This window comes from Oncorhynchus clarkii, chromosome 1 (genome assembly GCF_045791955.1).
Source record: "Oncorhynchus clarkii lewisi isolate Uvic-CL-2024 chromosome 1, UVic_Ocla_1.0, whole genome shotgun sequence".
NCBI classification, from domain to species: domain Eukaryota; kingdom Metazoa; phylum Chordata; class Actinopteri; order Salmoniformes; family Salmonidae; genus Oncorhynchus; species Oncorhynchus clarkii.
In genome coordinates, this window is record NC_092147.1 from 6,573,325 (window position 1) to 6,598,911 (window position 25,587).

The 25,587-nt window shown below is 40.9% G+C and overlaps 1 protein-coding gene across 1 annotated transcript in view; it reads left to right on the forward strand.

Annotated features, from left to right (window-relative positions):
• LOC139414876 (alkaline phosphatase, intestinal, tandem duplicate 1) overlaps positions 1-20,044 on the forward strand; it is a 23,162-nt gene extending 3,118 nt beyond the window's left edge. The window contains exons 4-10 of the mRNA XM_071162475.1: positions 7,279-7,451; positions 8,376-8,510; positions 12,886-12,961; positions 13,602-13,736; positions 16,115-16,306; positions 16,496-16,612; positions 19,278-20,044. Coding sequence (XP_071018576.1) covers positions 7,279-7,451; positions 8,376-8,510; positions 12,886-12,961; positions 13,602-13,736; positions 16,115-16,306; positions 16,496-16,612; positions 19,278-19,549 — 1,100 coding nt within the window. The 3' untranslated portion in view covers positions 19,550-20,044. The remainder of the gene's footprint in view (positions 1-7,278; positions 7,452-8,375; positions 8,511-12,885; positions 12,962-13,601; positions 13,737-16,114; positions 16,307-16,495; positions 16,613-19,277) is intronic.
• Positions 20,045-25,587: the final 5,543 nt, after the last annotated feature.

Genomic DNA, 25,587 nt, shown 5'->3' on the forward strand with positions numbered 1-25,587 from the left:
CCTTCGCTAAGTCCCGCCCCAACATTTTGGAAAAACCAATCGCAACGCTCCGGTGGATAGCAACTGTCGCTAACCTGTTTTGTGTTTGTAGCTATAGTATCGGAGTCGTTGGAGTCAACACTCTCAATTCTGACTCCAATTTGACAAGACTAGACCAAAATGAGATAAAAAAAACTGCAGTGTCAGCATAGGCATGGCAAACCTGTTTAGACGATGTCTGGTACATCATCAAAAGTACTTAATCTCAGCTCATTTTTGGACTCATTCAGCAGTTTTTTTTACCTGATTAAGTTGAATACTATTGAAAACATAAGTTGAAAATGATGCTGTCGCTGCTTCCTGTCAGTCCCTTTTGATAAATAAACAGACGTACAGTTTTAAAGTTTCCAAATCACTAACCAATATGCAGAAACAGTTTGTGATATATTGAAACTTAAACAGAAAATGTACTATCTACATATACACTCCCCTACATACATGTATTCACTTGGACAGTGAAGCAACATCTTTCACTTTGGCTCTATACTCCAGCATTTTGGATTTCAGATGTTTTAATATGAGGCGACAGTACAGAATGTCACCTTTTATTTGAGGGAATTTTCATACATATCTGTGCGACCTTTAGAATTGAATGCACTTGATGTATCTGGTCCCCCCATTTGAACGTGTCATAAGTATGTGGACAAATTCACTTACAGTGCATCAAAGTAGTCAAAAGTTGATTTGGTCAAAAGTTGATTCGGTCCTATATTCTTGGCAATGATTACATCAAGCTTGTGATTTTGCAAACTCGTTTGGATACATTTGCTGTTTGTTTTGTTTGTGTTTCAGATTATTTTATGCCCAATAAGAATGAATGGTAAATAATGTACTGTGTCATTACGGAGTCACTTTTATTGTAAATAAGAATATAATGTGTTTCTGAACACTTCTACATTCATGTGGATGCTACCACGGTTACGGCAAATCATGAAGAAAATGTGAATAATGATGAGTGAAAAAGTTACTGATATGGTATGATATTTATACCTCCGTAACTTTCAATTTAACCTTTTATTGCGGTGGGCTAAATGAAGGGGAAAGAAAGGAGATATCTAGTCAGTTGTACAACTGAATGCATTCAACTGAAATGTGTCTTCTGGTGTTTAACCCAAAGCCTCTGAATCAGAGAGCGGCGGAATGCTGCCTTAATCGACATTCACATCTTTGGCGCGTGGGGAACAGGGGGCTAATTGCCTTGCTCAGGAGTAGAACAACAGAGTTTTAACTTGTCAGCTTGGGGCTTTGATCCAGCAACCTTTTGATTACTGGCTCAACACGCCTAACCACCAGGCTACCTGCCACCAGAGTCACATGGAGTGTTTCTTGGTAGTCTTAAACAAATCTACTTTGAAACAAAAGTATACACCTCACACACATAGTTATGGACTCAAAAAAAATAAGATACCTGTACCATGTCAGATGTAGAGTTTGCATCCCAATATTACCATTTATATAGCATCACAGAAGACTGAAGTATAACAAAACTGTTTCACATAGAAACTCACAATTTTCACAGTAAAAAATAATAATTTTATCTTTATTAATGATGAATTTCTAAAATATAATAGTAACATTTCACACATGAGGCTGAAGGGGCCGCTTTTGGTCATTGACTTCAGGAAAGGGCTATGAAGACAGTATACAGGTAACTGCCAGAAAAAGGAAGCACTTGAGTAAATGAGAGATACCAAGTACAATTTACTGAAAGCAGGGGCTTCCACACATGGTCAAGTAAAAAAATGCTCATTATTTTGTCTACCATGGCTATGTCCCTGTAGGATGACAATGTCCCCATCCATAGGGCACGAGAGGTACCTGAATGCTTTGATGAGCATGTAAACAATGTAAACCATATGCCATTGCTGTCTCAGTCACCAGATCTCAACCCGATTTAACACTGATGGGAGATTCTGGAACGGTGCCTGAGACAGCGTTTTCCACCACCGTAAAAAAATACATTCAAATGATGGAATTGATTGTGGAAGAATGGTGTCGCATCCCTTCAATAGAGTTCCAGACACTCTGAGTTCTTCAATAGAGTTCCAGACACTCTGAGTTCTTCAATAGAGTTCCAGACACTCTGAGTTCTTCAATAGAGTTCCAGACACTCTGAGTTCTTCAATAGAGTTCCAGACACTCTGAGTTCTTCAATAGAGTTCCAGACACTCTGAGTTCTTCAATAGAGTTCCAGACACTCTGACTTCTTCAATAGAGTTCCAGACACTCTGAGTTCTTCAATAGAGTTCCAGACACTCTGAGTTCTTCAATAGAGTTCCAGACACTCTGACTTCTTCTGAGTTCTTCAATAGAGTTCCAGACACTCTGACTTCTTCAATAGAGTTCCAGACACTCTGAGTTCTTCAATAGAGTTCCAGACACTCTGAGTTCTTCAATAGAGTTCCAGACACTCTGACTTCTTCAATAGAGTTCCAGACACTCTGAGTTCTTCAATAGAGTTCCAGACACTCTGAGTTCTTCAATAGAGTTCCAGACACTCTATGAGTTATTCAATAGAGTTGCAGACACTCTATGAGTTCTTCAACAGAGTTGCAGACACTCTATGAGTTCTTCAATAGAGTTCCAGACACTCTATGAGCTTCAATAGAGTTCCAGACACTCTATGAGTTCTTCAATAGAGTTCCAGACACTCTATGAGTTATTCAATAGAGTTCCAGACACTCTATGAGCTTCAATAGAGTTCCAGACACTCTATGAGTTCTTCAACAGAGTTGCAGACACTCTATGAGTTCTTCAATAGAGTTCCAGACACTTGTAGAATCTATGCCAAGGTGCATTGACGCTGTTCTGGCTTGTGGTTGCCCAAGACCCTATAAGGACATTTTATGTTGGTGTTTCCTTTATTTTGGCAGTTATCTGTATGTTAACCACAAATTATTGCCACAATTACAGTAACAGTCAAATGTTTGGACACCTACTCATTCAAGGGATTTTCTTTATTTTTTACTATTTTCTACATTGTAGAATAATAGTGAAGACATCAAAACTATGAAATAACACATGTGGAATCATGTAGTAACCAAAAAGGTGTTAAACAAATCTAAATGTATTCTGTAAATGAGAATATTCAAAGTAGCCACTACTTGCCTTGATGACAGCTTTGCACACTCTTGGCATTATCTCAACCAGCTTAATGAGGTTGTCACCAGGAATGCATTTCAATTGGCAGGTGTGCCTTGTTAAATGTTAATTTGTGGAATTTTTCCCTCTTAATGCATTTGAGCCAATCAGTTGTGTTGTGACAAGGTAGGGGTGGTATACAGAAGATGGCCCTATTTGGTAAAAGATCAAGTCCATATTATGGCAAGAACAGCTCAAAAAAGCAAAGAGAATTGACAGTACATCATTACTTTAAGACATGAAGGTCAGTCAATATGGAAAATGTGTGCAGTTCGCAAAAACCATCAAGCGCAATGATGAAACTGGCACTCATGAGGACCGCCACAGAAAAGGACGACCCAGAGTTACCTCTGCTGCAGAGGATAAGTTCATTAGAGTTATCAGCCTCAGAAATTGCAGCCTAAATCAATGCTTCACAGAGTTCAAGTAACAGATACATCTCAACATCAACTGTTCAGACGAGACTGTGTGAATCAGGCCTTCATGGTCGAATTGTGGCAAAGAAACCACAACTAAAGGACACCAATAAGAAGAAGAGACTTGCTTGGGCCAAGAAACATGAGCAACGGACATTAGACCGGTGGAACTCTGTCCTTTGGTCTGATGAGTCCAAATGTGTGATTTCTGTTTCCAACTGCTTTTCAAAACAAAACCAAAATATCTATAAATTGTGAGACACAGAGTAGGTGAACGGATGATCTCCGCATGTGTGGTTCCCACCGTAAAGCATGGAGGAGGAGGTGTGATGGTGTGCGGGTGCTTTGCTGTTTACACTGTCAGTGATTTATTTAGAATTCAAGGCACACTTAACCTGCATGGATACCACGGCGTTCTGCATACGTCATCCCATCTGGTTTGCGCTTAGTGGGACTATCATTTGTTTTTCAACATGACCCAAAACACACTTTCAGGCTGTGTCAGGGAGATTTAACCAGGATGGAGCGTGATGGAGTGCTGCGTCAGATGATCTGGCCTCCACAATCACCCGACTTCAACCCAATTGAGATGGTTTGGGATGAGTTGGACTGCAGAGTGAAGGAAAAGCAGCAGTGGTTTAAAGTACTTCAGTAAAAATATTTCAAAGTACTACTTAATTAGGTTTTGGAGGTATCTGTAATTTATTATTTATATTTTTGACAACTTTTACTTTTACTTCACAACATTCCTAATTGAAAATAAGGTACTTTTTACTCCAAACATTTTCCCTGACACCTGACACAGAAGGTCTCATTACATTTTGAATGCTTAGAGGGAAATATATATTTTTAACATTTTAAAATAGATAGGCCGTCTGGTTTGCTTAACATAAGGAATTGGAAATGATTTATACATTGCCTTTTGTACACAACTGTTTTTAGCAATTACATTTACTTTTGATACTTAAGTATATTTAAAACTAAATACTTCTATACTTTTACACAAGTAATATATTACTGGGTGACTTTCACTTTTACTTGTGTCATTTTCTATTAAGGTATCTTTACTTTTTCTTAAGTTTGACAATTGAGTACTTTTTCTACCACTGAAATGCAGCCAACAAAGCATATGTGGGAACTCCTTCAAGACTGTTAGAAAAGCATTCCAGGTGAAGCTGGTTGAGAGAATGTCAAGAGTGTGCAAAGCTGTCATCAAGACAAAGGGTGGCTACTTTAAAGAATCTAAAATATATTTTAAATTGTTTAACACTTTCTTGGATACTACATGATCCCATAAGTGTTATTTCATAGTGTTGATGTCTTTCATAGTGTTGATGTTCTGTAGAAAATTGTAAAAACAAAGAAAAACCCTTGAATGAGTATGTGTGTCCAAACGTTGACTGGTACTGTATATATACTGTGTGTCTCACTAGCTTAATTACCATTTAAAGAGTTAAAAAATGCTATTTTGCACAATTTAACTGGGCGCGCTCTAGAAAGAGCTCCCATGGTGACTGTGCAGCAGCCCATTCATTCCACTTCTCTAGTTAGTGTGTGCCTGCACCCTAATGATCTGGGTAATTGATTAGCAATACACATGGAGCCTTCTTACAATCTCTACTTACCAAAATATTCAAGGATAATCAGTAACCTACGTCTAGCTGCCTAGACAGGGCTTTTGGAGTCGACTCCGACTCTCGGTTGTCCAGAAAATGATGCGAAGTTGCATTGTTTGTTAGCTGGTTAGCTAGCTCTCAGTCTTGGTCTTGTCTTAGTCTCGGTGTCTCATTGACCATCATTGCTAACGCTAGCTAGTCAGTTAATATAACTTGTTTTCTCCAAATGCATGTTAGCTAGCTAAGTTAGCCAACGTTATATTATGAATACAACTCTCATCTACTGTTGACAGCAGTAGGGGCGGCAGGGTAGCCTAGTGGTTGCAAGTTCAAACCCACAAGCTGACAAGGTACAAATCTGTTGTTCTGCACCTGAACAAGGCAGTTAACCCACTGTTCCTAGGCCGTCATTGTAAATAAGAATTTGTTCTTAACTGACTTGCCTAGTAAAATAAAGGTCAAATTAAAAATAAAAATAAATAAATATGATTTTCGATTACTAATTAGCTCCAAAATTGGTTGGTAGCTTTGACTGCATGCTGACAATGCATTCAGAGCCATTATAAGACCCATAGCCAGACTACAAACTTCATTTTACCAGGTTTATTTGACCAATTTTGCCATCAAGCGGTTGTAATGACAGTTCAACAAAAGCGAGTCTCCAGATTAGCAAGGGCTAGTTTGTTGTTTGATTTCATTGTCAAAAACACAGTTTGAATTCATCGAGAGGGGTGTTCTCCAGTAGTTTTAAAGGGTCATTGAAACGGTTGATTGAGGCAGCAGCAGTAACAAAAGGGGGCAGGGCTTACAAATGGTCAAGGTTCACTATCGTTATATATATCTTGTATCCACACCCTCACACACTCCACCATAGATAGATAGATGAGGATGATAGGATTGCAAGGTTATCTAAAGTGCAATGTTCTCAACTCATTATCTACTGTGTCTGGGAGTAAAACGATCATCTGATATTAAGTGACCCTTAAAGGCCCAGTGCAGTCAAAATTATATTTTTTCCTGTGTTTTATATTATATTTTACAACAGCGGCTGAAACTAACACTGTAAAACTGTGAACAAATTCCTCATAGTTGCTGTTTGAAAATAAAATCGACACAGGACCTTCTAATCGGCAGGTTAGCTTGGGTGGGAGTTTCGGCTTTCCATGGTGACATCACCATGTGGTAAATTGGTTAATAGACCAATAACAAAAAGAGTTCCAAACCTCTCTGCCAATAACAGCTAGTTTTCCCTTTTCCCGTCCCCACTCAGACCACTCCCAGGCAGTTGTAGCACATTTCTTGCTTGAGAAATAGTTTTTTGCTAAAAAACATTTTTTGCCCATTTTAATGGAAATCTATTACTGTAAGGCTGTAATTGTTACACAGAAATTATTTGACATTGATATAAAATGGCTGCATTGAGCCTTTAAGACCCATAACCCTTATACTTGTTAATCATTGATTCTTATATTTACGGCCGGGATTCATTCCAAAACAGATTAACAACCTGCACACAATAAAATACTTTTAAACGCAATTTCCCAGACATCTGTGGACATTGAGTTGATAGTAACCATGCTGTAGATGTAGACTCAAGAAGAAATCAGTTTGTGAGCGGCTGGTAGCCTAGTGGTTGGCTAGTAACCAAAGGTTGCTAGTTCCAAACCCTGAGCCGACTATGTGAATATTCTGTTGCTCTTGTTAGTCACTAAGAACAAGAGCGTCTATTTAAAATGTTTGTATTATTTTACCAGGCAAGTCAGTTAGGAACAAATTCTTATTTTCAATGACGGCCTAGGAACAGTGGGTTAACTGCCTGTTCAGGGGCAGAACGACAGATTTGTACCTTGTCAGCTCGGGGGTTTGAACTTGCAACCTTCCGGTTACCAGTCCACCGCTCTAACCACTATGCTACCCTGCCTCAATATAATTTAATAGATGAGTACCATTGTAGAATCAGTTGTTTTTGTGTCAGTGAATAGTGTGTGCATGTCTAGGGTGTGGAAGTGTGTCCTAATTATGGACAATGTACACCTCTATGTTTGTCAATGGGATATGTGTTCCAGGGAAGTCAGTGGGCATCGTGACCACCACTCGTGTACAGCATGCCTCTCCTGCTGCCGCCTATGCCCACTCAGTGAGCCGCAGCTGGTACAGCGATGCTGACATTCCCTCTAGTGCCCGACGACAGGGCTGTGTCGATATTGCCACACAGCTGGTGACCAACGTTGACATTGATGTAAGTCTCCATGAAGGCCTTTTATTGGTATCACAGTCTGTATATACTATCATCTCATGTCATTGTTTTTCACTGCAGTATTTCCCAAACCTGGTCCTAACCCACTGGGCACAGATGTCAGATCAACGTTCAACGTCTATTTTTGATTTTTTGATTGAAATTGACTAAATAATTCACCCATGTCATTGTATTAAGGTTAAACGTTGAGTGAAAAAAAATAAAACACAATTCCCTTACGTAGATTATTTTTTTTTTAAATACAAATATGTTTCCACGTTTATTCAATGTCATTGAATCAAAAGCCAAATGGCTTTTTTGGGTTGAAATGATGTAGAAGCATCATTAATCCCAACCAATGGTTTGCCCAGTGGGAAGAGTCCCAAAGGCATGCAGATTTTAGTTTTGGGCCCTAGCACTCAAACCAGGACAGATTTTAGTTTTGGGCCCTAGCACTCAACAGGGACAGATTTTACTTTTGGGCCCTAGCACTCAACAGGGGCAGATTTTAGTTTTGGGCCCTAGCACTCAACAAGGACAGATTTAAGTTTTGGGCCCTAGCACTCAACAGGGACAGAGAGAGTATTTTTTTGAAACTGCACTGTCGGTTAGAGACTATAAGTAAGCATTTCACTGTAAGGTGAAGCACCTGTTGTATTCGGCGCATGTGCCTAATACAATTTGATTTGATTTGGGAGAGGGAGGAGGAGAGAAAATAAAGAAAACACAATCTGGGGAAATCAGTTCCCCCTTTGGTAACAGTAATCAACATCAAGTATTTGACCTGATTTAGGTGTGTTAGTTCAAGGGCAAACAAACTGAAATATGCACACCTTTAGGTCCCCAGGACCAGGATTGGGACATACTGTACTACTTACTGTGTGTGGAATGTACACAGTAATATGAAGTATCTTTCTGGTGCATCAGGTTATCCTGGGTGGGGGGCGGATGTATATGACACCAAAGGGAACTCCAGACCCTGAGTACCCCACTTCCTCGTCCCGGAAAGGGGATCGGAAAGATAAGAGGAACCTCATTGACGTCTGGATGAAGGCCCAGCAGGTACACATTGATAATGTCTGTTGTTGGTCACATTGAGGGGATATTGTATGAGCTTTTACACCTAAGAATGTGGAAGCTGTTGTCTGTTAGAACCCCACATAACTGTGTTAGTGTTCTGGAAGCTGTTGTCTGTTAGAACCCCACAGAACTGTGTTAGTGTTCTGGAACCTGTTGTCTGCTAGAACCCCACAGAACTGTGTTAGTGTTCTGGAACCTGTTGTCTGTTAGAACCCCACAGAACTGTGTTAGTGTTCTGGAAGCTGTTGTCTGTTAGAACCCCACAGAACTGTGTTAGTGTTCTGGAACCTGTTGTCTGCTAGAACCCCACAGAAATGTGTTAGTGTTCTGGAACCTGTTGTCTGTTAGAACCCCACAGAACTGTGTTAGTGTTCTGGAAGCTGAACCCCACAGAACTTCAGCCAGTTCCCTCATGAAAGTGGCAAAATAACTTTCATGGTCATGTTCATTCGGGCACACAACGTAAAACTAATTGCAACAGATTTTTTTTTGCAATGGAAAACTTAAATGAGGATTACTAATTTTATTGGTCACGTACACATATTTTGCAGATGTTATCGCAGGTGCAGTGAAATGCTTGTGTTTTTTTAATTTTTTTTATCTCCAACAGTGCAGTAATACCTAACAATGCAAAATAATACCGCAAATCCCAAAAATGTAAATAAAGACGTTAAGAAATATCAGAACGAGCCATTTCAGAGTCAGGAATATCAATATATAGTGCATTCTGGAAGTATTCACACCCTTAACTTTTTCCACGTTTTGCTGTATTACAGCCTGCATTTAAAATTGGTTAAATTGAGATTTTGTGACATTGGCCTACCTACAATACCCCATAAGGCCAAAGTGGAATTATGTTTTCAGAATTTTCTTACAATTAATTAAAAATGAAAAGCTGAAATGTCTTGAGTCAATCAGTATTCAACCCCTTTGTTATGGTAAGCCTAAATAAGTTCAGGAGAAAAAAATGTGTTTAAGCCTTTGAGCATGGTGGAGTTATTAATTACAATTTAGATGGTGTATCAATCACTACAAAGATACAGGCATCCTTCCTAACTCAGTTGCCAGAGAGGAAGGAAACCACTCAGGGATTTCACCAAGGTGACTTTAAAACAGAGTTTATTGGCTGCGACAGGATAAAACTGAGGATGGATCAACAACATTGTAGTTACTCCACGATACTAACCTTATTGACAGAGTGAAAAGAATGAACATTACAAAACATGCAGCCTGCTTGCAACAAGACAATAAAGTACTACTGCAAAAAAGGTGGCAAAGAAAATAACTTAATGTCCTGAATACAAAGCTTTATGTTGGGGCAAATTCAAAACAACTCATCACAGAGTACCACTCTTCATATTGTCAAGCATGGTGGTGGCTGCATCATGTTATGGGTATGCTTGTCATCGGCAAATGGGGGGAGTTTTTTAGGATGAAAAGAAAATGAATAGAGCTGAGCACAGGAAAAATCATAGAGGAAAACTTGGTTCAGTCTGCTTTCCAACAAACACTGGGAGACAAACTCACCTTTCATCAGGACAATAACCTAAAACACAAGGCCAAATATACACTGGAGTTTCTTACCATTACGAAATTTAAGGTTCTGAGAGGCCCAGTTACAGTTTTGACTTAAATCGGCTTGAAAATCTATGGCAAGACTTGAAAATGGCTGTCTAGCAATGATCAACAACTGACTTGACAGAGCATGCAAATATTGTTCAATCCAGATGTGCAAAGCTCTTACAGACTTACCCTGAAAGACTCAGCTGTATTCACTGCCAAAGGTGATTCTTAGATGTATTGACTCAGTGGTGGTGAATACTGATGTAAATGATATATTTATGTATGTTTCACTTTGTAATTATGGGATATACTGTGCCTTGTGAAAGTATTCGGCCCCCTTGAACTTTGCGACCTTTTGCCACATTTCAGGCTTCAAACATAAAGATATAAAACTGTATTTTTTTGTGAAGAATCAACAACAAGTGGGACACAATCATGAAGTGGAACGACATTTATTGGATATTTAAAACTTTTTTAACAAATCAAAAACTGAAAAATTGGGCGTGCAAAATTATTCAGCCCCTTTACTTTCAGTGCAGCAAACTCTCTCCAGAAGTTCAGTGAGGATCTCTGAATGATCCAATGTTGACCTAAATGACTAATGATGATAAATACAATCCACCTGTGTGTAATCAAGTCTCCGTATAAATGCACCTGCACTGTGATAGTCTCAGAGGTCCGTTAAAAGCGCAGAGAGCATCATGAAGAACAAGGAACACACCAGGCAGGTCCGAGATACTGTTGTGAAGAAGTTTAAAGCCGGATTTGGATACCAAAAGATTTCCCAAGCTTTAAACATCCCAAGGAGCACTGTGCAAGCGATAATATTGAAATGGAAGGAGTATCAGACCACTGCAAATCTACCAAGACCTGGCCGTCCCTCTAAACTTTCAGTTCATACAAGGAGAAGACTGATCAGAGATGCAGCCAAGAGGCCCATGATCACTCTGGATGAACTGCAGAGATGTACAGCTGAGGTGGGAGACTCTGTCCATAGGACAACAATCAGTCGTATATTGCACAAATCTGGCCTTTATGGAAGAGTGGCAAGAAGAAAGCCATTTCTTAAAGATATCCATAAAAAGTGTTGTTTAAAGTTTGCCACAAGCCACCTGGGAGACACACCAAACATGTGGAAGAAGGTGCTCTGGTCAGATGAAACTAAAATTGAACTTTTTGGCAACAATCCAAACGTTATGTTTGGCGTAAAAGCAACACAGCTGAACACACCATCCCCACTGTCAAACATGGTGGTGGCAGCATCATGGTTTGGGCCTGCTTTTCTTCAGCAGGGACAGGGAAGATGGTTAAAATTGATGGGAAGATGGATGGAGCCAAATACAGGACCATTCTGGAAGAAAACCTGATGGAGTCTGCAAAAGACCTGAGACTGGGACGGAGATTTGTCTTCCAACAAGACATTAATCCAAAACATAAAGTAAAATCTACAATGGAATGGTTCATAAATAAACATATCCAGGTGTTAGAATGGCCAAGTCAAAGTCCAGACCTGAATCCAATCGAGAATCTGTGGAAAGAACTGAAAACTGCTGTTCACAAATGCTCTCCATCCAACCTCACTGAGCTCGAGCTGTTTTGCAAGGAGGAATGGGAAAAAATTTCAGTCTCTCGATGTGCAAAACTGATAGAGACATACCCCAAGCGACTTACAGCTGTAATCGCAGCAAAAGGTGGCGCTACAAAGTATTAACTTAAGGGGGCTGAATAATTTTGCACGCCCAATTTTTCAGTTTTTGATTTGTTAAAAAAGTTTTAAATATCCAATAAATGTCGTTCCACTTCATGATTGTGTCCCACTTGTTGTTGATTCTTCACAAAAAAATACAGTTTTATATCTTTATGTTTGAAGCCTGAAATGTGGCAAAAGGTCGCAAGTTCAAGGGGGCCGAATACTTTCACAAGGCACTGTATATATATATATGGGTGAGAAGAAATTGTATTTAATCAATTTTGAATTCAGCCTGTAACACAACAAAATGTGGAGTAAGTCAAGGGGTATGGATATTTTCTGAAGGCATGGTGTGTATAGAGAGTATGAACAGTATATGAATAGAAAAGGTGTGTACAGCAGTAGTTAAATAGGATGAGCCATGACTAGAATACAGTATCATTCATATGGAATGGGTAAAACAGTACGCAAACATTATTAGTGACCAGTGTTCCATTATTAAAGTGACCAGTGTTCCATTATTAAAGTGACCAGTGTTCCATTATTAAAAGGGACCAGTGTTCCATTATTAAAAGGGACCAGTGTTCCATTATTAAAGGGACCAGTGTTCCATTATTAAACGGGACCAGTGTTCCATTATTAAAGTGACCAGTGTTCCATTATTAAAGTGACCAGTGTTCCGTTATTAGTGACCAGTGTTCCATTATTAAAGTGACCAGTGTTCCATTATTAAACGGGACCAGTGTTCCATTATTAAAGTGACCAGTGTTCCGTTATTAGTGACCAGTGTTCCATTATTAAAGGGGACCAGTGTTTCATGTCTATGTACATAGGGCAGCAGTATCTAAGGTGCAGGATTGAGTACCAGGTGGTAGCCGGCTAGTAACAGTGACTAAGTCCAGGTTGATATCCTGTTTCCAGTCTGTTTTTCTTCCATTTGTTACCCGCTGAACATGAGCCAGGCGTAATTTACAGCTTAGGGCTGTATTTATTTACTACTTAATTGCCAGTGAAATTGTTAGGTGTAATTGATGTTGCGTTACCGCATGACGTCAATGTAAAGCTATGAATCAAACTGTGTCCTCTGTGATGTCTGTGTTTCAGCACAAGAGTTCCCAGTATGTTTGGCACAGGAAGCAGTTTGACGAGATTAATGTAAAGACTACTGACCGTCTCCTGGGTAGGTTGTTTGAAAAAAAAAATCAACATTCTGTGTAAATGGGCACACAGATACGCACGCACGCACGCACACACACACACACACACACACACAGAGGCGGCTGGTGGGAGGAGCTATAGGAGGATGTAACGTCTGGAATGGAATAAATGGGACGGAGTCAAACGTGGTTTCCATGGTTTCCATATGTTTGATATGCTTTATACCGTTATGTCTTTTTTTCTCTCCATTCCAGCCATTACAAACGTCTTCCTATAGCTCCTCCCACCAGCCTCCTCTACGTCACACCCATATGCACACAGCCACACGGACTATCATACTCACTCACAAACATTCCCTTAGCCGCTAGTGTATATGAATGTTTATCAGGTGTTGATGTTATATACTATATACCATGCCATTCTATTGACTAAGTAATGAATGATAAGACTGTCACTGAAGTTTTGTCTGAGAATTGATGATTTCCTAATATGGATGACGTACACCGGGGGGGGTAGGGGGGGGGGGGGCTTGAGTTTTTCTTCACCAGGAAAAACGTACTTCTGTCATTAACTGTTACCAATAGGTCAACTACGTTCCCAACATTGTGTTCTCTCTTTTATTACTTTCTTCCCCCCTCTCTCTTTCCTTCTTGTGGCGGCAGGTCTCTTTGAGCCAAAGGACATGCGGTTTGAGGTATTCCGGAATGCCACACGTGACCCGTCCATCGTCGAGATGACAGAGAAAGCCATTCACATCCTCAGCAAGAACCCCAAAGGCTACTTCCTCTTTGTAGAAGATGAGTACCTTTATTTAAAAACCCAAAGGCTACTTTCTCTTTGTAGAAGATGAGTACCTTTATTTAAAACCCAAAGGCTACTTCCTCTTTGTAGAAGATGAGTACCTTTATTTAAAACCCAAAGGCTACTTCCTCTTTGTAAAATATGAGTACCTTTATTTAAAACCCAAAGGCTACTTCCTCTTTGTAGAAGATGAGTACCTTTATTTAAAACCCAAAGGCTACTTCCTCTTTGTAAAAGATGAGTACCTTTATTTAAAACCCAAAGGCTACTTCCTCTTTGTAAAATATGAGTACCTTTATTTAAAACCCAAAGGCTACTTCCTCTTTGTAGAAGATGAGTACCTTTATTTAAAAACCCAAAGGCTACTTCCTCTTTGTAGAAGATGAGTACCTTTATTTAAAAACCCAAAGGCTACTTCCTCTTTGTAGAAGATGAGTACCTTTATTTAAAAACCCAAAGGCTACTTCCTCTTTGTAGAAGATGAGTACCTTTATTTAAAACCCAAAGGCTACTTCCTCTTTGTAGAAGATGAGTACCTTTATTTAAAACCCAAAGGCTATTTCCTCTTTGTAGAAGATGAGTACCTTTATTTAAAACCCAAAGGCTACTTCCTCTTTGTAGAAGATGAGTACCTTTATTTAAAACCCAAAGACTACTTCCTCTGTAGAAGATGAGTACCTTTATTTAAAACCCAAAGACTACTTCCTCTTTGTAGAAGATGAGTACCTTTATTTAAAACCCAAAGACTACTTCCTCTGTAGAAGATGAGTACCTTTATTTAAAACCCAAAGACTACTTCCTCTTTGTAGAAGATGAGTACCTTTATTTAAAACCCAAAGACTACTTCCTCTGTAGAAGATGAGTACCTTTATTTAAAACCCAAAGGCTACTTCCTCTTTGTAGAAGATGAGTACCTTTATTTAAAACCCAAAGGCTACTTCCTCTTTGTAGAAGATGAGTACCTTTATTTAAAACCCAAAGACTACTTCCTCTGTAGAAGATGAGTACCTTTATTTAAAACCCAAAGGCTACTTCCTCTTTGTAAAAGATGAGTACCTTTATTTAAAACCCAAAGGCTACTTCCTCTTTGTAAAATATGAGTACCTTTATTTAAAACCCAAAGGCTACTTCCTCTTTGTAGAAGATGAGTACCTTTATTTAAAAACCCAAAGGCTACTTCCTCTTTGTAGAAGATGAGTACCTTTATTTAAAAACCCAAAGGCTACTTCCTCTTTGTAGAAGATGAGTACCTTTATTTAAAAACCCAAAGGCTACTTCCTCTTTGTAGAAGATGAGTACCTTTATTTAAAACCCAAAGGCTACTTCCTCTTTGTAGAAGATGAGTACCTTTATTTAAAACCCAAAGGCTATTTCCTCTTTGTAGAAGATGAGTACCTTTATTTAAAACCCAAAGGCTACTTCCTCTTTGTAGAAGATGAGTACCTTTATTTAAAACCCAAAGACTACTTCCTCTGTAGAAGATGAGTACCTTTATTTAAAACCCAAAGACTACTTCCTCTTTGTAGAAGATGAGTACCTTTATTTAAAACCCAAAGACTACTTCCTCTGTAGAAGATGAGTACCTTTATTTAAAACCCAAAGACTACTTCCTCTTTGTAGAAGATGAGTACCTTTATTTAAAACCCAAAGACTACTTCCTCTGTAGAAGATGAGTACCTTTATTTAAAACCCAAAGGCTACTTCCTCTTTGTAGAAGATGAGTACCTTTATTTAAAACCCAAAGGCTACTTCCTCTTTGTAGAAGATGAGTACCTTTATTTAAAACCCAAAGACTACTTCCTCTGTAGAAGATGAGTACCTTTATTTAAAACCCAAAGGCTACTTCCTCTTTGTAAAATATTATTTGTAAAAGATGAGTACCTTCATTAAAACACATACAGTAGCATGGGCTACTATTATATATACAACAAGAACTGCAAATATATAATTGTTTTACCCAGGCTGCATCCTGTTTTGCATTTATGATATTGTAATTTTTGACAGCAATTACTGACAGCATGTATTGACAGCTGTGGTTGTATTGACAGCTGTGGTTGTATTGACAGCTGTGGTTGTAATGACAGCTGTGGTTGTAATGACAGCTGTGGTTGTAATGACAGCTGTGGTTGTATTGACAGCCGTGGTTGTAATGACAGCTGTGGTTGTATTGACAGCTGTGGTTGTAATGACACCTGTGGTTGTATTGACAGCTGTGGTTGTGCATTTGTAACAGTTGTGAGGATCTCAAGTTAGGATTCAATGATAAAGGAGTAGAAATATGTCCATTTTTAGGACACCCTCAGTCTTAAGGTCCCCCCCTTCTTGAGTCGATCATCAACTCGGTCTGAGCTGTGTTGTGTTGTTTTTGTTTTACGGGGGAGAATTGACCATGGGCACCATGATGGCATTGCCAAGCTGGCGCTGACTGAGGCTGTGATGTTTGACAGGGCGGTGCAACGAGCCTCCCGGCTCACCAGAGAATCAGACACCCTCACTGTCGTAACCGCAGACCACTCCCACGTCTTCACCTTCGGAGGAAACACCCCCCGCGGAAACCCCATTTTTGGTACGACCCAAAACAGTCGTAGTCCCATGTGTGTTACAGATAGTACCGTGTATATTATAGGAGATCCTCAAGGATCGCAAGGATGTCCTACAATGTACACTGTCCTGTAAGGGTGCAATGTCATATATTTTTGTGTCCAGCACATAATGTAATGTTCACCGTCATGTTATGTCAACCATTTTGTGTCAGGTTTGGCACACAAGAAGGCAGATGATAGGATGCCATTCACTAGCATCCTGTATGCCAACGGTCCTGGTTATGTACATGTGAATGGAACGAGAGGAAACATCACACTGGTGGATTACTGTAAGTGTACAACAACTATTAAAGTAATACGTGTGTGTGTGTGTGTTTGTGTGTGTACAGATGTGCATGCATGTACATGCAGTTGAAGTCAGAAGTTTACATACACCTTAGCCAAATACATTTAAACTCAGTTTTTCACAATTCCTGACATTTAATCCAAGTAAAAAATACCTGTCTTAGGTTAGTTAGGATCACCACTTTATTTTAAGAATGTGAAATGTCAGAATAATAGTAGAGAGAATGATTTATTTCCGTTTTTATTTCTTTCATCACATTCCCAGTGGGTCAGAAGTTCACATACACTCAATTAGTATTTGGTAGCATTGCCTTTAAATTGCTTGACTTGGGTCAAATGTTTCAGGTAGCCTTCCACAAGCTTCAATAAATTGGGTGAATTTTGGACCATTGCTCCTGACAGAGCTGGTGTAACTGAGTCAGGTTTGTAGGCCTCCTTGCTCACACACGCTTCTTCAGTTCTGCCCACCAATTTTCTATAGGATTTAGGTCAGGGCTTTGTGATGGCCACTCCAATACCTTGACTTTGTTGTCCTTAAGCCATGTTGCCACAACTTTGGAAGTATGCTTGGAGTCATTGTCCATTTGGAAGACCTATTTGCAACCAAGCTTTAACTTTAACTGATGTCTTGAGATGTTGCTTCAATATATCCACATAATTTTCCTGCCTCATGATGCCATCTATTTTGTGAAGTGCAACAGTCCCTCCTACAGCAAAGCACCCACACAACATGATGCTGGCACCCCCAGTGCTTCACGGTTTGGATGGTGTTCTTCAGCTTGCAAGACTCCCCCTTGTTCCTCCAAACATAACGATGGTCATTATGGCCAAACATTCTATCCCTGCCACGCGACCAACATTCTATCCCTGCCAGGGAACCAACATTCTATTCCTTCCAGGGGACCAACATTCTATCCCTGCCAGGGGACCAACATTCTATCCCTGCCAGGGGACCAACATTCTATCCCTGCCACGTGACCAACATTCTATCCCTGCCAGGGGACGAACATTCTATCCCTGCCAGGGGACCAACATTCTATCCCTGCCAGGGGACCAACATTCTATCCCTGCCAAGCGACCAACATTCTATCCCTGCCAGGGGACGAACATTCTATCCCTGCCAGGGGACCAACATTCTATCCCTGCCAGGGGACGAACATTCTCTCCCTGCCAAGCGACCAACATTCTATCCCTGCCAGGGGACCAACATTCTATCCCTGCCAAGCGACCAACATTCTATCCCTACCAGGGGACGAACATTCTATCCCTGCCAGGGGACCAACATTCTATCCCTGCCAAGCGACCAACATTCTATCCCTGCCAGGGGACCAACATTCTATCCCTGCCAGGGGACCAACATTCTATCCCTGCCAAGCGACCAACATTCTATCCCTGCCAGGGGACGAACATTCTATCCCTGCCAGGGGACCAACATTCTATCCCTGCCAGGGGACGAACATTCTATCCCTGCCAGGGGACCAACATTCTATCCCTGCCAGGGGACGAACATTCTCTCCCTGCCAAGCGACCAACATTCTATCCCTGCCAGGGGACCAACATTCTATCCCTGCCAGGGGACCAACATTCTATCCCTGCCAGGGGACCAACATTCTATCCCTGCCAGGGGACCAACATTCTATCCCTGCCAGGGGACCAACATTCTATCCCTGCCAAGCGACCAACATTCTATCCCTGCCAGGGGACCAACATTCTATCCCTGCCAAGCGACCAACATTCTATCCCTGCCAGGGGACCAACATTCTATCCCTGCCAGGGGACCAACATTCTATCCCTGCCAGGGGACCAACATTCTATCCCTGCCAGGGGACCAACATTCTATCCCTGCCAAGCGACCAACATTCTATCCCTGCCAGGGGACCAACATTCTATCCCTGCCAAGCGACCAACATTCTATCCCTGCCAGGGGACCAACATTCTATCCCTGCCAGGGGACCAACATTCTATCCCTGCCAGGGGACCAACATTCTATCCCTGCCAGGGGACCAACATTCTATCCCTGCCAGGGGACCAACATTCTATCCCTGCCAGGGGACCAACATTCTATCCCTGCCAGGGGACCAACATTCTATCCCTGCCAGGGGACCAACATTCTATCCCTGCCAGGGGACCAACATTAGCTTTAGTTGGCAACATGAGAAGATGTTAGCCAGCCTGCATAGCAACCATTTTTTGTTAGCCATAGCAAACGATGATTTTGCATTGATGAAAGTATTTTGTTTTTTTGTCCTAGAAGAATTAAATAGTATGGACTTACTTATAAAAAATAAAATGCTAAACACATTACAGGCATCACCAGCATATGTAAATTAAGTGACAGTGCAGCTTTTGTGATTGGACAGTGAGCAGTCTAGGCATGGTTATTGTCCCCGTTTCACACTGGCTATTTTGGCACTGTGTTTCTGGGGCTAACTTCAAAAAGTTGGTGCTAACCCTGCTCCGGAGCAGGGCCAGCTAGCCCTTACAATGTTCAAGTGTGAACACTCGCCTAGCCCCGGGCTAAAATCTCCCTTAGCTCACGCTCTCAGGAGGCTCTTAGCCCAGGGCTAAGGTGCAGTGTGAACGCGCCTTGTATGTGTTTATAAACATGTAGACAAATTGGTCTTTAACCACTACCTCTCTGGTTCTCAGACGATGAAGAGTACATGCAGCAGGCTGCAGTCCCTCTGGACTCTGAGACCCACGGCGGGGAGGACGTGGCCATCTACGCCAAAGGCCCCATGGCCCACCTCTTTCACGGGGTCAAAGAGCAGAACTATATCGCCCACGCCATGGCCTACGCAGCCTGCATCCCACCCTACACGGACTGCCCACCACATCCGCCCACCTCAACCGGACACACACACACCCTCTCTGGGCTGCTTCTCTGTCTGGCTAGCCTCCTCTGGATCCTGTTCAGATGACGACACACAATCCGACCATCATGGGTACAGTGTCCATATTAGGACAGTTACCGGTCCATAAAAGTTGTGCCGGAGATGGTGGAAACGGGATAGTTCTAGGTTGTCTATTTTGGAGAAGTGTCTAGATTGCTACGTCATATTGCACTGCAGCAATTTCTAACCATCCTCATAAGGTTCTAAATGGAACATTTAAGGTGCTATAAAGATCATTTTCTTAAGGTTCAATAAAGAACCGTTAAGAAAGATTCTACATAGCACCAAAACAGGGTTCCGCTATGCTTATACAACCCTGTTTGGGACTATAAAGAACCCTTTTTTTATGGTTCTTTATAGAACCTTTATGGAGAATGGTTCTATAACTAACCTTTCACAATCCGAAAGGTTCTTTGTAGATACTTTTGAAGAAACATAAAGGGTCTTTTAATCTGGTCGGCCATTTTATATTGTTAAAATTCCATCTGTGTTATTATTGTGTTACTTGACAAGTAGAATCAAGAGAGCTACCTCTGTAACAACCGGGTGTCCCCGAGGAGAGAATTGAGAAGCGCTGATTGATTTAGTCAACCGTTCACAATTGACACAAGGTCATACGCGAGTCTTTCACAAGACACCGTCACCGGCCACAGTCATATATAATATGTAACAGAATAACACGACACATTAGATAAACTGGAATTACACTCTTACTCACGGTTGCACAAAAAGAGCTATGACTAAAACCACAGTCCAAAATATTCACCAGGCACTAAAAGAGCTATGACTAAAACCACGGTCCAAAATATTCACACAAGCCACTAAAAGAGCAAAGAATCCTGTAAAGAACCATTGAAGAGCTCAAAGGGTTATTCGAGTCATTACGGTTCCACTTATAACCATCACAAATCCCAAAGAACCCCTTGAGGAACCCTCATGTTTTAGTGTGTACACTATTAATGTGGTTTGAATTGAAACTGGAAAAAAGGAAACCTGGAATGTCACCAAGATGTATTTCCTAGTAGAAGTAGGCCTTACTATAAACTCCAAAGAGATGGGGTCTGTATATTGTATTTGGTAAGATCCAAGATCTATTTCCTAGTAGAAGTAGGTCTTACTATAAACTCCAAAGAGATGGGGTCTGTATATTTTATTTGGTAAGATCCAAGATATATTTCCTAGAAGTAGGCCTTACTATAAACTCCAAAGAGATGGGGTCTGTATATTTTATTTGCGATCACTATAGCTGGACTAAGACAATAAGATGACTGGTAACTAAAGAAGATGTAGTGGCTTAAGTAGTATGGTCACGTATCTAAATTGTTACTATGGCAATTTAAAATGGAGCTGACCATAGCTCAAATAAACCTAAATACTAAATATAGAGATGTTTTTATGTTAAATGCAGATGTTTAGTATTAGTGGATTAAATACATGTCGTTGCTTAGATGTATTTCCTAAAGTGTTTCCATTCCCCTTTAAGCAGTATGGTCAGGTATCCCAGACACAGGTCAAGCCTGGGCGTCCCGCTAGATGGACAACTTCCGGTGAAACTGAAGGGCGCGCAATTCAAATAAATAATCATACAAATGATGGATATTTAACATTGAGGTACATACAAGTGTCTTATATCGGTTGAAAGCTTAAATGATTGTTAATGTAACTGCACTGTCCGATTTACAGTAGCTATTAAAGAGAAAGCATGCCATGCAATTGTTTGACCACCGGCACAGGTTTCATAAATTCACAAATGGAGATGAAATATGAAAATCTTCCTCTGATTTGTAATCCAAAGGGTCCTAGCAGGGATGTCACTAGAGATTCATGGATAGGGGGGCTAAGCCTATTTTACGGGGGTCTGGGCATACTCCCCCAGGATTTGTTTTAAAGCCCCCAAAATCATCATGTAATTTTAGAGTAACAACGGGTGTAAAATCGATCAAAATAAGGTTATTTTTGGTTGGCTAAAAGTATACCTGTCTCATAGTTTGTGTTAGACACTGATCTAATATGACTTACTTAAATTCTAACCAAATAAATAAATTAAAGTCCACTCTGTCCCCATCCATCCAACACCAACAAAATGCACAAACATGGCTAGCCAGAATACTAGCCAAAATACTTTCTGGGTGTTATTTTGAGAGAGAGAGAGAAATGTGAAGACATGCAGGTCATATTATACCATTAGAAAAAAAATCTTTATTTAAATTTGTTGCTCAAAATTAACCCAATAATTCAGACACATGGAACCTCTTAAACAGTATCATGCACAATGGGGCAAAACGGGGCACAATGGGGCAAAACGGGGCACAATGGTGCAAAACTAAATTCAACTAATGAGCTAAATACGATTTTAAAATCTGAAACATAATTAGGAATCAAATCTGATAAAGTAAGATCCCAAACAAATATTACAACCTATATTACAGAACTTCTCCTCCTGCTTCTCTCTTTCGATGCTTATTTTGTGGTTGGACGCAGCAAAGTGCACCTCCTATTTTTAAAGGTGGCAAAGCGGTCAATAACACTATTGTGGCTTCGTGCCCCAAGCACTTCACCCTAATTGGACATGGCTGCAAGACTTGCAAGCCTTTTCTGACCCAGTGTCTTACGCAACCAGGAGTACAGCCGGCACAGTGCGCTAAAAGACCTTTCACCAGAGCAGCTTCTCACTGGAACTGTGAGGGCAACCTGAATGAATGAAACACATGATACTCCAGGAGGTTATGCCCAGCAAGCATATCTTTGGGAGGACATCCAGCCTCTCTTTTCCAGGCAAAAAAGTTTCTGGCCACCAACATCTCTTCTGTTTTAACATCAGTACTGCTTGGCAAACTCAGTTAAGCATGATGTATCTAGGAAGTGTTTTGAGTTGGGGCTGCATGCCTGTATGTCTTCGAGCAGACCTGCATCTACAGTCAAGAATCGCTGGTCAAGCTCACAAACCATCCTGTCCAAGCAGGGGAGCAACAACTCTGTTTTCATTGTTTGGGAACATGTAAATTCTGTGTCTAACCCCAAGGAGGTCTCCACCACAAAATCTCCCATTTTCCTTTGTTTGTGCTTTCTTGCTGCATCGGCCTCCTGGAATATTATGAATTTCACAGAGTGCTTTGGTTCTGTGGCGAATGCATCTGTGTGTTTGCCTATCAGTGTGTCACATACAGCTTGTTTGCCGAAACAAGCTTCTGCCAGGTCTACTGTCTCTTTCTGGAGGAACGTGTGCCGTCCCTCAGTTATAGAAAGAAGGGACTGAAACATCAGTAGCAAATACACAGTGGAGAACTGATGAAGCTTTGCTCTCAGACCGACAGCCATGGGGGATCCAATGGCAGATAGACAATCACAAATAGCAGGTTAATGTGTCCAGGACTGCATTTATGGACCTCAGCTGGCATGCCCAGCGAGTGTTTGAGAGCTGTACAAGTTCAGCTGATGCTATTCCAAGTTTGGACTGAGCTTCTTTGAACTTGTGGTGGTTAACTAGGGATGTACTGAAAAACGAATACACGTTCTCCAAGAAACTGAAAAACTCAGCAGCCTCTGAAATAGCCCTGCTAGTATGACACAACACCAGATTAATCTCATGAGCATAGCAATGTACATGAATTGCCTCCGGATGCAGCACTCTGAAATGTGCTTGTACACCTCCTTTGGACCCACTCATGACAGCTGCACCATCATAGGTCTGTGCAACACACTTTACGCCTGCTACCCCTCTCATTTGGAGTTGCTGTTGCAACTCATCTGCTATCTATTTGGCATCAAATGACTTGATTTCTGCTAGTGCTAGTAAACGCTCCTTAACTGTCCCCTCTGTCACATATCTAACACACAGAGCAAACTGTTCAGACTGCCCATCCCTGGTCTCATCCGCCATAATGGTATACATTCCAGATTTTGACATCTCAGAGACCATGGTGTCCATAATCTCTTAAGCACAGCATTCGATCATGTCATTCTGAGATTCTGGAGAGACATACATCGCATTTGATGGAGTATTGCACCTTTACAGGAAAGGATCAAACTCCTTCAAAAGCTCCATACATTCAAGAAAGTTCCCTCTATTTGTGCTTTCACTAGATTCATCATTGGCACGAAAAGAGAGTCCCTGTCCTCCTAACATTGAGGTGACCGCAACAATTCTCCTCAGATACTCCCTTCTCTCTGCAATATCACTAGCATGGGCACATGTTCAAATCTGAGCAATGTTGCGATGACTGCTAGTTGCCTGGTAGCTTTCCCATGCCACAACACTGTCTCTGTGTGTTTGTGCCATTTCATGTTTACCGAAGATAAACAAAGCTTTTTTTCCAATTTTTGCAGCCATTACTGACAAAAGAATCAAATTGAATGTTTTTGCCAAAAAACTCTAGATGGAAAGCAGAAAGCTGTGTTTTTGTGGACAGAGGACTCTACACAATTGTATTTCTCAAACCAGCATTGCTGAAATGCCCTTTTCTGAGTACCAAAACTTTTGTGTTGGTGGCTATCCAGCTATCCAGCTTTGTCTGGGCCCAGTGTCTTTGTCAATTAAATCACTTTCATTTCTGGAAGGAGTTGCTGCAGCGGCTTGACTGCTTTCTTTCTCTGGATCTGTTTGTTCTCCCTCTCTCTCTGGATCGGTTTGTTCTCCCTCTTTCTCTGGATCTGTTTGTTCTCCCTCTTTCTCTGGATCTGTTTGTTCTCCCTCTCTCTCTGGATCGGTTTGTTCTCCCTCTCTCTCTGGATCTGTTTGTTCTCCCTCTCTCTCTGGATCGGTTTGTTCTCCCTCTTTCTCTGGATCTGTTTGTTCTCCCTCTTTCTCTGGATCTGTTTGTTCTCCCTCTCTCTCTGGATCTGTTTGTTCTCCCTCTCTCTCTGGATCTGTTTGTTCTCCCTCTCTCTCTGGATCTGTTTGTTCTCCCTCTTTCTCTGGATCGGTTTGTTCTCCCTCTCTCTCTGGATCTGTTTGTTCTCCCTCTCTCTCTGGATCGGTTTGTTCTCCCTCTCTCTCTGGATCTGTTTGTTCTCCCTCTCTCTCTGGATCTGTTTGTTCTCCCTCTCTCTCTGGATCTGTTTGTTCTCCCTCTCTCTCTGGATCTGTTTGTTCTCCCTCTCTCTCTGGATCTGTTTGTTCTCCCTCTCTCTCTGGATATGTTTGTTCTCCATCTCTCTCTGGATCTGTTTGTTCTCCCTCTTTCTCTGGATCGGTTTGTTCTCCCTCTCTCTCTGGATCTGTTTGTTCTCCCTCTCTCTCTGGATCTGTTTCTTGTCCCTCTTTCTCTGGGCATGCTTGTCCTCTTTCACTTACACAGCTCACATGTTGATCTCTGCCTTTCACAGAAACCTCTCTTTCTGCATGACCCTTTAAGATATCATGAACATCATTTATTTATGCCTAACAAAGGTAAGACATATGCTGTACAAATTTAACTGAATGCTTAAACATCTACTTGCTTTTTTTCTAATCACTAACCATCAGACATGCTCCCTCAGCCCTGACAGCCTCCAGCTTCTTTCCCTCATTCTTGTCTGCTGTGTTTTGACATGTATTGTTATTAAACTCACATAGACAATAACTCAAGGCTTAATAGGTGATTAATCAGTTTAAGTTTTAATTTGTTTGTTTGAACTGCTAAAATCTTCATTTCTCTCAGGATTGGCCTTCGGCAGAACTGTTGGCACTGCCTCTCTTGAAGAATGTCCGTATATCCATCTAACGTTAGTCGTTAGCTAGCCTGCAGTTGAGAAACTGAGGATAATACAATTACATTGTGATCAACACTATGTCACCTTTTCTACACATGACCTTATCATTGTTTTACAATGGCCTACAATGGCCTACTGAATGAAAGCAATTGAGTATGAAAAGATATGTGCATGATGTTACGTCATCTGTCTCATTTATAGCCTGGCACAGATTGCAAAACTACATTAAATACAACGTTAACTAGATATCATCGCCACATAACTTATGTCGCGTTTAAAAGACACCGTTACCGTTAGCTAGCTCGTAACGTCTGTTACACTGTAACTTACAGGCAGCCTCACTTAAACACGTATTGGTTAACAAAGCTTTGATT